This window comes from Garra rufa, chromosome 8 (assembly GCF_049309525.1).
Source record: "Garra rufa chromosome 8, GarRuf1.0, whole genome shotgun sequence".
Taxonomy (NCBI): domain Eukaryota; kingdom Metazoa; phylum Chordata; class Actinopteri; order Cypriniformes; family Cyprinidae; genus Garra; species Garra rufa.
The window spans coordinates 16,527,408-16,543,984 of record NC_133368.1 but is presented as its reverse complement, the minus strand read 5'-3'; the positions used below and the strand labels follow the sequence as shown (position 1 = coordinate 16,543,984).

At 41.0% G+C, this 16,577-nt stretch overlaps 1 protein-coding gene across 1 annotated transcript in view; it reads left to right on the top strand.

Annotated features, from left to right (window-relative positions):
* Positions 1 to 16,577, top strand: part of rapgef4a (Rap guanine nucleotide exchange factor 4a) — a 100,523-nt gene that overhangs the window by 8,705 nt on the left and 75,241 nt on the right. The window contains exons 2-4 of the mRNA XM_073845249.1: positions 1,200 to 1,342; positions 1,806 to 1,894; positions 7,482 to 7,628. Of these exons, the coding sequence (XP_073701350.1) occupies positions 1,200 to 1,342; positions 1,806 to 1,894; positions 7,482 to 7,628 (379 nt within the window). The remainder of the gene's footprint in view (positions 1 to 1,199; positions 1,343 to 1,805; positions 1,895 to 7,481; positions 7,629 to 16,577) is intronic.

The following is a 16,577-nucleotide window of genomic DNA, read 5'->3' as shown; positions in this document are numbered from 1 at the left end:
TATTATTATATTTTAATGTTTCGCTTCTTAAAACACTATTGTGGATGTAACTTAGACTGAGACAGTAGGCCTATGCCACAAATAAAAAATTCAGGTACAAGTCAATTCACTGACTTTTTTTCTGACTTAAGTTTTCTTAGGTAAAAACATGGGTTGGAGCTCAGAATTTTGAACTTTCAAAGTGCATTAGATAGAATAATTAAACTTTGAAATGTACAAAATTATATATATTTTTTCAAGTCTTTTTTTAAAATATCACAATAATATCGTATTGTGGACTTTATATTGCGATATTATCGTTTTGTGAGATTTTGATATTGTTACATCACTGTTAGACATTATGCAAAACATATTTTATCTTGTCTACAAATACTTTAGTATTTTTATAAATATTGGGCTTTAGCCCTGAGTGTGGGGTAAAGGCCCCCTTCGCAACAAACCCCTTTGCTTGTTTTTAACCAAAACAAGCCATTTATAGTTTAATTTCTGACAGAATATGTTGCTCCCTTACTTTTTAGCAAAAAGATATACATATATTTTTTTCTGAAAGCACATAAAGTCAAAGGGGACCATTAACTGTTTGGTTACCCACATTTTCAAAATATCATCTTTTGTGTCAAACACAAAAAATAAAATCATACAGGGTTGTAACAATTTGAGGTTTGTCACATTTAATTCCAAGAATGACAGAAAAGGTTAAAATAACAACAGTCTTTAGTAAAATAAGGCAAACACAAATAGATCCAAAAGGTAATCACAAACTAAACAGCTTACAAAACCAGTACCGGACAATGATGGAAACAAAATAAGGGACTTAAATACACAAAAATAATGAACTAAATACAGACAACTGAAACTCCAGATAGTGGCAGGAAATTAGAACAAGGAAACAGGTAACTGAAGAGAAACAAAATGAAAGGTCATGAGAATGAAATTAATAGAACATAATTGTTGCAAGGGTGAGTAAATCACAAGAAGATTTTAGTTTTTGGGTGAACTATCCCTTTAAGTTATGCTTTTAGCTCTGTCGTACCACTTTAACACTATACATCAGATTAAAATCATTATTGGTTAAAAATCACTTCAACTGAATTGAGAAGAGCACCATGAATGGTTTGGAATGCCATGAGAATGACAATTTAATTTTGGAGTCAGCTATTCCTGTTATTTGATTTATATGTGTGTTTCTGTGTATGCAGACCGGAGGAACGTTCGGGAGAGGATGTGGACATTATCTTGGCCCGTCTGAAAAGTGTAAAGGCCTTTGAGAAGTTCCACCCTGGTCTACTTCAGCAGATCTGTCTGTGTGGCTTCTATGAATGTCTGGAGAAAGGCATCACATGTCAGTCACACACAAAAACATGCACACATACTGTATTCCACTTTTTGTGGTGACATTCTATAGATGTAATGGTTTTTATACTGTACAAACTGCATTTTCTATCCCCTTACCCTAACTCTACACATAAACCTACTTCTCAAACAAAAAACATTTTTAGATTTTCAAAAACCTCATTCTGTATGATTCATAAGCTGTTTTTCTCATGGGGACCAAAAAATGTCCCCACAAGGTCAAAATTTACTAGTACTATACATGTGGGGCATTTGGTCCTCATAATGTAGGGAAAACCAGCAAACACATGAGCGCATTTATGAATTCACGCATGTACACACATATATGGTATGAAAACATTGTTTGTTGACAGAATTACTTCACACAAAGTTGCATTGTGACAAAGTTTGGTGTTAGAATATGATTTTTTTCAATAGAGCACTTCTTTATCTGTGTTGCATATGTGTGTTAGTGTACAGGCAGGGTGACATTGGGACTAACTGGTACACCGTCCTGTCCGGTTCTCTGGATGTCAAAGTCTCCGAAACAGCAAACCATCAGGTATGTAATCACTTCAGTCATGTTTTAAATACTAGACCATGTCCCAGGTTACGTATGTAACCCTGGTTCTCTGAGGGAATGAGACGCTGCATCCAAAAACGGTATGGGAACGCCTGCAGCGCCTGAATCACATGTGTAATCAATCCAATGGAAGGGCAAGACGTCATGGGCGGATGACGTAAGCGACCAGGAAGCTTAAAAGCATTTGCGATCCAAGCGGCGTCAACTTTGAAAGTGTAGTGAGCGCTCGCAGAGAATCCGGAAGTATGGCTCATGACACAGCGTCTCATTCCCTCAGGGAACCAGGGTTACAAAAGTAACCTGAGATGGTCCCTGCCGGGAACTTAAGCTGCATCCGAAAACGCTATGGGAACAAGATGCCCACGCCACCAGACTTACAAATCCCTGCCTAGGATTAGGGCAGGAAAACAGAGGAGCCAGGAGCGGCTCGGAGATCCAGGTCATAAAACCTGACAAAGGTGAGCCCAGCAGCGTTGCAGATGTCCTGGCAGGTACACCTGCCAAAAGGGCCTTGGAGGCCGCCACACCTCTAGTTGAATGAGCCTTGACCCCCAAAGGTGGACTCATAGGCGATAAGATAGCATTTACAATCCATCTACTGAGGGTCTGTTTAGCGGTAGGAATACCTCTCTTAAGGGGGCCATAGCGCACTAATAACTGATCCGCTTTTAGGCACAGCACAGCTCTGGGCGTACACATACAGTAAAAGCACGTGACATACAGATGAAACATACAGTTAAGCTTCTTCTGGTCAGAAAGCCAGGAGTTCAATGGGCTGTGGTGCAGCGGAAGGGACTTTCAGAATAACCCCGCATGAGGGTAGAGAAACGCTTTGACCATTCCAGGGGCAAAGTCGAGGTAGGAAGGAGCCAAACGAAAGGGCTTGTAGGTCCCAACCCGCTTAAGGGAAGTAAGCGCTAGAAGCAGCGTAGTCTTAATGGTAAGCAACCAATCAGAAATGTCCTATATAGGCTCAAAGGGAGGCCTACAGAGTACCAAGTACCACAGTACTACAGGCGTCAAGCACAGCGAGGTCCCACATGGGGACACAGGGTCGAATTGGAGGCCCAAAGACCACAGAGGAATAGTGTAACAACGGGGATTCTAGCCCACTGAAGTGCCACCAAGAGTGGTGCGGTAGGCCGAAATTGCCGCAACGTAAACCTTCAAGGTGGAGTGGGTTAACCCTGTGGAGAAGCGAGCCTGCAGGAACTCCAGCACTGTACCAACCGCGCAGTTAACTGGGTCGAGCTGGCGATCTCCACACCATGAAGTGAAGAGCCTTTGCTTCATGGTGCACAGTTTCCTTGTAGAAGGAGCTCTGGATTGGAGGATGGTCTCAACAACTTCAGTTTAGAGAGCGGAAGCTATAAGTTGTGCTCCCTCAGGGGCCACACCCACAACTTCCACAGCTCAGGGTGGGGGTGAAGGATGGAGCCCCCAATTGTCAAGGAGAGAAATCAGGTTCGAGAACCAAACTCGACCCGGCCAGTATGGGGCTACTAGGAGTAAACAAACCCTGTCCCGGCGCACTCTTTCCAGAACTCCTGGGAGCAGATCGATCAGGGAAAAGGCATACAGACGAAGCCTCGGCCATGTCTGTACCATGGCAGTCAGAGTGAGTGAGTGAGTCAGAGTGTGCCAAATGGGACACTGAGCATTCTCTCTCGTCGCAAACAGATCCACCTGAGCTGGACCAAACACTCTCCAAATCTGCTTCACCGCCTTGGGGTGAAGCATCCAATCCCCAGGGCCTCTGCCCCTGCCACGACAGGACGTCTGCATTCCCGCATTCAAGTGACCAGGGATGTGAACTGCTCTCAGTGAGAGGACCACACAAGAATCTGGTGCACCAGCTTGTACAAGGGGTGCGATCACAGACCTCCCTGGTGGTTGATGTAATAGACCACCACTGTGTTGTCGGTGCGTACCAACACATGGCAATCTCTCAGGTCCAGGAGAAAGTTTCTCAGAGCTTGAAACACGGCCAGCATCTCCAGGCAGTTGATGTGCCAATTGAGATGGTGACCACTCCACAGACCGCAGGCAGGGCAGCCACTGATGACCGCCCCCAACCAGTAAGGCATGTGTCCGTCGCTAGCGTCATGGGTGACAAGGAGCTCCCAGCACTGGGCCCTAAGTCAAGAACCAAGGTTTCCTCCACATGTCAAAGGCACGTAGACATCGCCATGTGACCTTGATCATGTGAAGCGGGTTTCCCCTCGGGGAGAACCCCTTGGTCTTGAGCCACCACTGTAGAGGCCTCTTGTACAGCAGGCCAAAAGGTATCATGTTGGACGCAGCTGCCATCACACCCAGCAGTTTTTTAAACTGACTCACGCGAATGCAGTGAGGATCGACTCGATCCGAGCAGGGGACATGCGTGCCTGCATCGTGGTCGAATCCCACACCATTCCTTGATAAGTGGTTCTCTGTAATGGAGACAGCACACTCTTCTTGGCATTCAGTCTCAACCCCAACGGTCTCATGTGGGCAAGAACGACATCTCGATGCAGAGCCCCCAACTGCTCTGAATGAAGTAGAATCAACCAATCGTTGATGTAATTTAGTATGGGAATGCCCTTGAATCGCAGCGGAGTCAGAGCTGCATCTACACACTTTGTGAATGTACAGGGTGAGAGTGCTAGGCTGAAAGAAAGAACTCGATATTGGTATGCTTCGCCCCTGAAAGCAAATCTTAGGAACTTCCTATGTTGGGGAAGGATGGAGATGTGGAAGTATGTGTCCTTCAGATCTATCTTGACAAACCAGTCCTCAGACCTGATTTGAGACACGATCTGTTTGATAGTCAGCATCTTGAACTTCAGCCGCATGACTGAGTGGTTCAACCGACGCAGATCTAAAATGGGACAGAGGTCCCCATCCTTCTTTGCAACAATGAAGTACCGCCTGTAGAACACGGACTCCCTGTTGTGAGGAGGGACCACCTCGATGGCCTCCTTCCTCAGAAAAGTGTATACTTCCTGTTCCACGGTATGAAGAGCTGATACACGCTTGGTACAGAGCTAGAGAGCAGCGGGAAATGTACCGCTGGAATGCAGAGTCTACTGCGCGCCAAACAGGCCAGAAGATGCAAGCAGGGCAGGCATCCAGAAGGAAGACCCTGTTTTTCTCTTTCATGTCCGACAGGGTCAACCAGAGATGCCTCTCTGCAGCCACCATAGCTGCCATAGACTGTCCGATGGCGCAAGCGGCCTCTTTGGTGGCGCTGAGAGCCAAATTAGTGGTACGACGGAGTTCGTCCACGTCAACTTCCTTGCCTTCATCGAACTATTTAAGTGGGCGGTCGGACTATCCCCCCCCCAAGCAAATCACACACAAGTTGTGTGTATCCTCACCAGCGTTCCCGCTTTGCGGTGGGGGTGGAGTGGCTCTTCCGTGGGAAGGCGGAAGTGTCCATGGTCCCTGTTCCAGACGTTGAGGCGGCGTCGGCCGCTCGGTTCGAGGAGGTCATTTACCTCCAACTGGCCGAGATGGAGGCCTGTAGGGCCGAGTCGGCGCGACGGCGTTCCCGCTTTGCGGTGGGGGTGGAGTGGCTCTTCCGTGGGAAGGCGGAAGTGTCCATGGTCCCTGTTCCAGACGTTGAGGCGCGTCCTGTTCCAGACGCTGAGGTGGCTGCGCGTCCTGTTCCTGACGCCGAGGCGGCTGCGCGTCCTGTTCCTGATGCCGAGGCGGCTGCGCGTCCTGTTCCTGATGCCGAGGCGGCTGCGCGTCCTGTTCCTGATGCAGAGGCGGCTGTGCGTCCTGTTCCTGGCGCCGAGGCGGCTGCGCATCCTGTCCCTGACGCTGAGGCGGCTGCGCGTCCTGTTCCTGACGCCGAGGCGGCTGCGCGTCCTGTTCCTGATGCCGAGGCGGCTGAGCGTCCTGTTTCTGGCGCCGAGGCGGCTGCGCGTCCTGTTCCAGACGCTGAGGCGGCTGCGCGTCCTGTCCCTGACGCTGAGGCGGCTGCGTGTCCTGTTCCAGATGCTGAGGCGGCTGCACGTCCTGTTCCTGATGCCGAGGCGGCTGCGCGTCCTGTTCCTGACGCCGAGGCGGCTGCGCGTCCTGTTCCTGATGCCGAGGCGGCTGCGCGTCCTGTCCCTGATGCGGCGACGTCCGCTTTCTCCGTGCCTGATGCGGCCATGTCCGCTATTTCCGTGCCTAACGCGGCGGTGTCCGCTGAGGCTCTGCTGGTGGCAAGGCCTGCTCGCGTGACTCCGCTGCACGGCCCTGGCCCGCCATCCCTCCCCCTGACTTGCCTTCCTCCGTACCTCCTCCTTCCAGACTTTGGGAACGTCTGGAAGCCGTTCCGTAGGGAGGGGGTACTGTCATGATCGGGGCTGTGGGGTTTCCCTCAGCCTCCTGAGGTCGCTATTCACACTGCACTTCTGATAGCATTCACCTGTCCTTGTCGTTAACACTGATTCACTCACATCTGTTCACTATTATCCGGTCTTTAAATACTCTCACCTTTCTCTCCTGCTTCATGTCTGCATTGTCTTTTGTCATCTATGTTCTGTGATCTCTGCTCTTGACCTTGTTCTCGTTTTGTTCAGTTTATGTTTAAGTTTATGTTTAGTTTGCCGTGTTGGCTTTGTTTGATTTGTTTGTTTATTGTTTTATTATTAAAATCATTACTTACCTGCATTTGGACCCAGACCCCTTGTTTTACGTGACACACACAGCCTATGTTTGTGCAAACTGGCATGAAAAAACGGTGACTGACACACATAGAGCACTTTGCTGAAAGACTGAAGCTAACGCCACTTGGATCACATGTGCTTTTAAGTTTCATGGTCGCTTACGTCATCCACCCATGTTTCGCCCTTCCACTGAACTGATTACACATTTGACTCAGAGTCTCGCTGCAGGCGTTCCCATAGCGTTTCGAGTTTTGACTTGGTAATAGAATATATGCATACTCACACATTCACTATAGACCATTAGGGACAAACTGTTATGTAAATCATAATTTACATAAGTGTTATTACATCACATTAACAGGTCTCCTTAGACATCTATTACCTAAAAAAAGAGTTATATTTAGGTACAAGACAATTATGAGAGGAGATTGAGCACTCCAAAACGTACAGTTTCAAATATTTAGTGTCAGTCAGATGTTCAGTTTCATTGCATTAAGTGTCCTAAATCTGTTCTGGAATCGTTAAGAATTTTCAATTGCAAAGTTGAATCTAAACTGGAACCAAAATCTTTAAACTGCTGATGATTCTCATCCCCAGTGAAAACTAATATGATCGTATATTCAGCTGCTCACAGTGGACATTTCTTATTGAGTGCAGGTGCTTATTATAGACCGCTGCAGAAAACTAGAGCAACTCCTAACAGAGTCATGTCTTACATTACAAATCTTAGGGACAAATGAGCTGACCTTTCTCTTTCTCTGTGTGTTGAGTGAAATTGCCTCTGTCCTTGAGAGAAAGGCCTGAAGTGGAAGCACAACAGTCTCTCAGTCAGAAACATCTCAGATGGCTTATGTGACTCTGCTCTTCTTATTTTTTCCTATTCGAAAGAGTTTGCTCTGACCTATGTTGCTCTTCATGTCAAGGATGCTGTCACCATCTGCACTTTGGGCATCGGCACAGCTTTTGGGGAGTCTATTCTGGACAACACGCCGCGGCACGCCACCATTGTCACCAGAGAGTTCAGTGAACTACTACGCATTGAGCAGAAGGACTTTAGGACCCTTTGGGAGGTATGATATATCTTTAAGAATACTGAGAATATACTAATGCCATCTAAATAAGTAATCAAGTTTAAAACATGTTGGAATTGTTTGTACAGTATTTGCTTTGTTTTCAAAAATTCCTTTGAAACCACATGAATGAATTACATTTTGAAATATATTCAAATAGAAAACAGAGTAAAAGAGTAAAAATATTTAAAAATTGTACTGTATTTGCTGTACTTTGGATCAAATAAATGCAGGCTTGATGAGCAGAAGAGACTTCTTTAAAAAACATAAAAAATCTTACTGTTCAAAAACTTTTTTTTTCAATGGTAATGTTATTAAACTGCTTAACGTATATTAAATGCAATTAGCTGAAAGTACCAGTGGTTTTGTGTTCAGTGTTTTGACCTTTTCATGTATTAATCAAATATATTTGTAATTATATATTTGTAATGATGAAGCTGCAATTTAGTACATTTAAAATATATGTATTAACATTAAATGTGCTATCAAATTATACACTACAGTGAAACTATAATCCATTACTTCATGTACTCTACCTTAGTCAACAATCAATATAATTGTACTTCTTTAAAACATGACAAAATATTATTAAAACAATGATTTAAAAATGTACTTTAAAATAAAACTTTTAATTTGACATAAGTGATGTAAAGTGTAATTGTGTTTTTAGAAACACTTATAAACATGCACTCTCTTTAAATACACTTTAACTTTAAATACTCTTTAAATTTCTTTTATTTCATAATAATTATAGTGTTTGTAAGTACTTTTTTTATTTAAAAATTCAAATTTAAACATTTGAAGTTCGCATTCAGTACATTTTAGCACACTTCTTTTGACAAGGGCTGCCAAATATAAACAAGAATAAGTCAATGTAAATTGACATTCCCAAAGCTGTTTTGAGTGAAACAGGATATTGAATGAGGAAACATTTAAAATGAGGCTTAATTTTTATCGATCTGGAATTAAATCCAGAAAAGTGAATGTTAAAAAAAAATGCAACAGGGATTTTGAAGTGAAGAGGTTAATAAAGTAGGATGTCACAAAATTATACACTATGCCAACGGGGTGTTCTAACTTTTAATTACCAAGTTGCCACAACTTATGCAAAAAAATGTAAAAGCATATTTTAGCTGCTTTATCATCTTCAGCCAGCAGGAGGCGGTAGAGGTATTAGAAATGTTCTGTTCTCTGGTCTCAAAATTTTGAAGTCATCCTCTAGTGCATTGATTCTCAACCAGGGGCCAAAAGTCACAAGCCACTAGGAGACCTCAGCACACTTCCAAAGGAACTCAAGATGGTTTAAGCTAAAAAATAAGCTAAAACAGCTAATCCTATCCTGTCCTCACAAACCATTGGAAAAAACGTCATTATTATCGAATGTAATTATTTTATCCTCATTTTTGTAAATATGCACATTTCTTGTCACAGCAGAAGTACCTAAATCCATGCCTACATGGCCTTGAATGTTAAATGTCTTTGAAAATCTTGAATAATGGATGGCCTTGGAGTCAAACACTGCTAGTGTGACACTATAAATACATATTTTCTCTCTTTTATGTACAGAGTAAGGGATTTTAGGCATGTTGCACACTTCCCTTCACTCATACTGAATTTTCTATCACTTATTTCTTCAAAAACTCAACAGACGAAGACGCTTTTTTGTCCTTATCTATCTTTGGCAGAAAAGACTGCAGTGCTTCTGCTCTTCAGGGCCGTGAGTTTATTTCTATCTTGGGTCTTTCATTCTCTCGTTTTGTTCTTTCTGGCCCGTGGGCAATCAGAAATTCTGGGCCTGATGGGAAGCTTTTACTGGAGCAGGTCAGAGAAGGACAAAGCAGCCTGGAGCTACACCAGAATGATAGGAAGACAGGGAAAACAGGAGAGAGAAACAAAAATAGAGGAAAGGAAGGAGAAGGCTGAGGAAAGAAATCAAGACAGAGACACAGAGTTTCCCCTGAGAGGGGTTGTCCCTCCGCTGAGTGTGTGTGAGAGAGAAACACACACTGGGGAACTGAGAGAACCAGCAGAAGTTCTCTGCTGTAACTGATATAACTCAAAGGTGATGTCTTATCATTTCTGTTTCTGGCTGGCTGCATTTTTTTCTTTGACTGTTTGACTCTTTATGGCTGGTTTGATGTAGTGTTTGAGATTGAGTGCATTTGTTTATCTGAAAGACAGAACAGAAGGGTTTTATGAACATGTCTTTGGTCAGTCAGTGTTTTACAGCAGTGTACGTTACAAAACAACATTGCTGAATGTAACAAAATCAAATGTGGTAATGTGGTTATAGTTATTTGAGTTTAGTAGATACACGCTTACTCACATATTCTTGTCTAATTTAGTTGAGGAATAGATCAGTGATGTTCAGTGCTGTCTGACAGTCTCAGCTGGTGTGAAGCGACATGGTGTTGTGTTGAGAGGTCACTTTATGGTCAGTGGAGCTCAGGCACCAGATTCCTCTGCGATTAGTATAGCTATGTTACCACTATCCCAAAGGAGTAGTTCACTTTCAGAACAAAAATTTACAGATAATGTACTCACCCCCTTGTCATTCAAGATGTTCATGGCTTTCGTTCTTAAGTCGATAAGTAATTATGTTTCTTGAGGAAAACATTTCAGGATTTCTCTCCATATAGTGGACTTCAATGGTGTCCCCAATTTTGAACTTCCAAAATGCAGTTTAAATGCAGCTTCAAAGGGCTCTAAATGATCCAAGCTGAGGAAGAAGGGTCTTATCTAGTGAAACAATCAGGAATTTTTGAAAAACAAACTCACTATTTATATACTTTCTAACCTTAAAGGGATAGTTCGAGCATTTAAGACATGAAGTTGTATGCAATCCTTATCAGCACTATAGTGTATACACACTGACCCACACTGCGTTCACCTCCCTGGTCAGAGTTCTGGCCGCTGGAAGTTTTTCAAGAAAGTAGTCACGGTTAGTTTCCGGGACCTCAAAACTGTGCGTTTTTACGTGAAAAAAATATATGCGTTTCAAAGCTTGATTAATTTACATCACAAAAAACACTCCTGACAAAAATCATACCTCAGTTTTAATCGGCACTATATTCTTTCCGTTTCCATCAATCCGCGCTGCTGTCAGTTCGCACGTTCGGATCAGCTGTTGATAGCGCGACTCGCTGACAACATGTCTGACTACGAAACTTCTGATGATGAAACCAATTTTAGCACAATGTCAGACGGAACAGACGATATATATATTTTTATATTAGACCTCGTTTCACGTGATTTCCACAGGAGTCTAAACATCAGATTGTTTACTGTACAGTTTAGACATGGGATCTCCAGTCCTTGTGAGCTACTGTCTTGCTGGTTTTAGTTTTTCTCTGATGCTATCAGAAACAGGAAAACGATGGAATCTGAACGGCGATCCCTGCACATTCTTGTGGTCACAACCTGGGAATTTACAAGTTCGCACCATTGTTAATTTTCTACTTTTTACGTCGTTGTCATTCGAGTGTGTAATGGAACAGCTGATCGGAACGTGCGAACTGACAGCAGCGCGGATTGATGGAAACGGAAAGAAAATAGTGCCGATTAAAACTGAGGTATGATTTTTGTCAGGAGTGTTTTTTGTGATGTAAATTAATCAAGCTTTGAAACGCATATATTTTTTTCACGTAAAAACGCACAGTTTTGAGGCCCCGGAAACTAACCGTGACTACTTTCTTGAAAAACTTCCAGCGGCCAGAACTCTGACCAGGGAGGTGAACGCAGTGTGGGTCAGTGTGTATACACTATAGTGCTGATAAGGATTGAATACAACTTCATGTCTTAAATGCTCGAACTATCCCTTTAAATGCTCATCTTGTCTAGCTCTTTGTGAACTCTGTTGTTTTCGGTTCAAGGCAGTTAGGGTTGGTCGAAAAGCTCCCATCTTGTTTTCTTCCCCAACTTCAAAATCGCCCTACATCGCTGCAGAAGTCCTGACTCAGTGTTTACAAAGTGAACATGCAAATGCCCATAAAAAATAAATAAAAAAAAGGTAAAACAGCGATGTTGGATGATTTTGAGGTTTAAGAAGAAAACGAGGTGGGAGTTTTTTGACGTACCCTAACTATATTGATCCGGATTACACAGACTAGGCATGTGCAACACAGAGACGAAACAAGACAAGCATTTAAGATTAAAAAGTATATAAATTGTCAATTTGTTTACGAAAATGACCAATCGTTTCGCTAGATAAGACCCTTTTTCTGCCTTTTGAAGCTGCGTTTAAACTGCATTTTGGATGTTCAAACTTGGGGGCACCATTGAAGTCCACTATATGGAGATAATTCCTGAAATGTTTTGAATGAATGAATGAATGATGCATTTGTATAGCGCTTTCATTGTGTATTTCCGTACACCCAAAGCGCTTTACAATCATATGGGGGATCTCTCCTCAACCACCACCAGTGGTTTTCCGTACACCCAAAGCGCGGAGGTACACCCAAAGCATTTAAGGTTAAAAAGTATATAAATTGTAAATTTGTTTACGAAAATTACCAATCGTTTCGCTAGATAAGTCCCTTTTTCTGCCTTTTGAAGCTGCATTTAAACTGCATTTTGGAAGTTCAAACTTGGGGGCACCATTGAAGTCCACTATATGGAGATAATTCCTGAAATGTTTTGAATGAATGAATGAATGAATGATGCATTTGTATAGCGCTTTCATTGTGTATTTCCGTACACCCAAAGCGCTTTACAATCACATGGGGGATCTCTCCTCAACCACCACCAGTGGTTTTCCTTAAAAAACATAATTTCTTATGACTGAAGGAAAAAGACATGAACATCTTGGATGGCAAAGCATTGAGTAAATGATCTGAAGGCCTTTAAGATGATATAATATTAAAGATATAAAAGCCACTTAGTTGTAATCACAGATGGTTAAATACATGGCATTCATGGTTCAATTGAAATTACTTTAAAATCAGGTGTGTTTATTTATTTATTTATTTATTTTTTGATGAGGCAAGGGAGGCAGTGCCTCCTCAAAATACTGGATGTGAAAAACATTTGGCAATATTACAAAATATAGCATAAAGAGTCCGCGTCTCTCTCTTGTCTCCCCTGAGCCCATTGAGTTTTAACAGACCCCCCTAAACCTTACGGTAAGTTTGGTGGGGGCTAACTGAGAATGAATGGGGGAAAGTCATGTTAGAGGAGCCAATACCTCCATTGCGATGTGATGGGATATGACTGGTTATGATCGGCTATGATTGGTTTGTGCGATAAATCCCACCCGTTTGTGCATGTTCACTGTTTGCGAATCAAAGTGAACAATATAATGGTAGTAATGGGAAACAACTGTCGCATTTAGATATAACCATTTTCTTGTGTCAAAATACGACTTAAAATGGTTTTTAGTGAGTAATCAGCTTGGTGAAATTTAAAGTAAATATCTGTGTCTGTGAGCAATATTTACAAGCTTTGATGAATGATGAAAATCTAAAAATAGTTAAAAGTTAACTATTAAAAAAGAATTGCTGAACATAAAAGTTTTTGAAATTGAAGATGAAGGTAAATTGTACTTAATTTGTCTCCGGGAGACATGTAAGTATCTTCTGTTGCTTCCAAAGGGCAGTGCTAAATGGTCAAAAAATGATATTTCAACAAAATAAGAAAAATTAATCCTGTTCAAAAGTTTTCACCCCCAGGCTCTTAATGCATTGTCTTTCCTTCTGCAGCATCATTGAATATTTAATAGTTGTGTTTGAGTTCTTCAGTTGTCCTCAGTGTGAAAAGATGGATCTCAAAATCATACAGTCACTGCTGGAAAGAGTTCAAATATGCAAAAGATGCTGGAAAACGGCAGAATCTGAAAAAAGGAGGACTTTTCTGAAGAACAGTGCTCAGTTTAACTGTTCAGAACAAACAAGGGACTCATGAACAACTATCACAAAAAAAAAAAAACATAGATCAACAAGTCATAGATCATCCAGTATTAAGAACCAAGGGTTTCCAAACTTTTGAAGAGAGTTATTTCAATAATTTCAGCTATTTTATGTCTTGTGGACTAAATAAAAAAAATTACATGTAAATACATGCATTTTGTATGATCTCTCTTATTTTGTTAAGATTATTCACATTTTCACAGATTCTGCAAGGGTTTCCCAAACCTTTGCATGCCACTGTATAATATAACAAGAAAAATCCCTTTGTCTATGATTTCATCACTTTTAAATTCAGTTTAAAGTCTGTTTGTGAACCAGACGTTGCTGCCAACTTTATTTCAGTATAGTGACGTATTTCCAACTGAAACTAAATATTGAATAGAGGCCGGGATTTAATGTTAGTGTTCACAGCAAATCAGCGGTTGGAGTTATTGGTTAATGAAATTCTGCCTAATCAATCAAATTGTTTTTGTCAGAGAAGAAATGCCATTCCAGAGCGGAAGCAGATTATTTAGGGAACAATTGTCACTATTAACTAGTTGCTTATTAGCATGCATATTACTAGCATGTTGGATTAATTGTTTACCTTAAGACTAAGTAGGTAGTGCTTTCTTGATTGATTTCTCACAGACTTGAAGCTGTTTTACAATTGTGTAGAGTCAGCTTACTTTAACCAAAATAGCAAATGACAGCTCGAATGCTTTCCGTTTTACAATTATAGATGTTATTCTCATCTCTGCTGGGAAAGAGAGGTGTGTTTGTGTATGGGTTTGTGTGTGTTTGTTGTGTAATGCTGGGTCACTGGGTGGGTTGCACAGAGCGCTGACTAACAGGAAACCAGAGAGACGCTGAGTGTCTGTGTGTTTAGGGGGATTTTGGGATGGGCAGGATGACCATGTTCCTATCCCACCCGCACCAGCTTACACACAGCTATTATAACCACATATACGCAAACATTTGAAAAGAAAAAAAAAAGCAATGTGTCTTTGAGCTTTTCAAATATTTTAAATCATCATGCGAACAGCATGTTGCATTATCATTGCATCTTCATTGAACTTAATCTGAATGTGAAATAGATACTTACTAGTAATAAACTGGTATGGCAAAGAAAGCATGGATTTGATTCCCATTGGATTAGAGTGTTTTAGGAACTAAATCCATGTTTCCTTTGCCACGTAATTTCACTTAAATATATCAAAAATGGACCAAAAATGAAAATTCTGTCATTATTTAATCATGTCCTTATGTCGTTCTAATTAGTCTTGTTACAACGTTCTACAAAATATGTTCTTTAGTCATACAGATTTAGAATAGCGTGAACTCAGTAATTTATAGCCTTACAGTGCCTTGCAAAAGTATTCATACCCCTTCATTTTTTTTCACATTTTGTTTTGTTGCAGCATTATGTTAAACTGCTTTAAATTAGTTTTTCCCCACATCAATTTACACTCCACACACCATAAAAATGACAAAGCAAAAACCAGATTTGCAAATTTTACAAATGTATTAAAAATAAAACACTGAAATAAGTACATTGCATAAGTATTCATACCCATAACTCAGTACATAGTTGAAGCACCTTTACAGCCTCAAGTGTTTTTGGGTATGATGTGACAAGCTTTGCACATCTGCATTTGGCAATTATCTGTCATTCTTTGCCTCACCTTTCCACCTCTCAAGCTCTGTCAGATTGGATGGGGGCTGGCAGACATTTTCAAGAGTCCTAGTTTTTCCAGTCGTCTTCCGTTATGGATAATGCTTCTGTGAACCTTCAATGCAGCAAATTTTTTTCTGAACTCTTCCCTAGATCATTGCCTTAACGCAAGTCTGTCACTGAGCTCTACAGGCAGTTATCTTGACCTCAGGACTTGGTTTTTGCTCTGATATGCATTTTCAGCTGTTAGACCTTTTCTGAGAGGTGTGTGCCTTTCTAAATCATACTCATTCAAATGAATTTGCCACAGTTTAACTCCACTCGAAGTGTAGTAACATATAGAAGCAATATGAATGCTCCTGAGGCTCCTGAGCTAAATTTCTATTGTCCCAGGAAAGGGTATGAATACTTATGCAACGGGATCTTTTCAGTTTTTTATTTTTAATAAATTTGCACAAATGTTAAAAACCTATTTTTTGCTTTGCCATTATGGAGTATGGAGTGTAGATTGATGTGGGAAAAAAGTAATTTAAAGTAGTTTAACATAAGGCAACAACATAACAAAATGTGAAAAAAATGCCTCTAAGGCAGTGGTTCTCAATCCTGGTCCTGGGGGACCCCTGCTCTGCACATTTTGCATGTCTCCCTTATTTAACACACCTGATTGAGATCATCAGCTCATTAGTAGAGATCCATGAACTGAACTAACGAGCTGAAGATCTCAATCAGGTGTGTTAAATAAGAGAGACATGCAAAATGTGCAGAGCAGGGGTCCCCCAGGACCAGGATTGAGAACCACTGCTCTAAGGCACTGTATTTATTTTATTTTTTTTACATTTTTGGATGAATTGTCTCTTTAACAAGGTTTGAGGAGCAATATGTTATATATTTAATGGACTAAAGCATAAAATTACCATATTTTACACAGATTTAGAAAACATATTGAGTTGGAATACTGTGTTCTCTGAAAAACAAAGCTACAGCAAGTTTATTTTGCTGTTAAAATAAATTGGCTAAAGGAAAGTCCCTTTACTCTGTGTGGGTAAAAACTAATAGATCTAATGGGACATTTTATGTAATTTCACATAGTAAATTACTTAAAATATTACTAAATATACAGTTTTGGAAGTTAAAAGTCATCTTCTACAACTTATATATTAGTATTTATAAATTCTGACGAACTTAGATTTTTTGTGTTCATTACATGTTTTCTTTATCACCTTTGATTTTAAGGTGGATTTGAGTATATTATAAATATAAAAAAGAGATTTAAGTAATGTGTAAATAACTGTACATTTAAGTTCAATCTATATAACTTTAAATGTTCCTACCATGTTTTTTATGGTAAAGTTATATGCTCTGAAATTTAGCGTGACACACACATGCATGGAT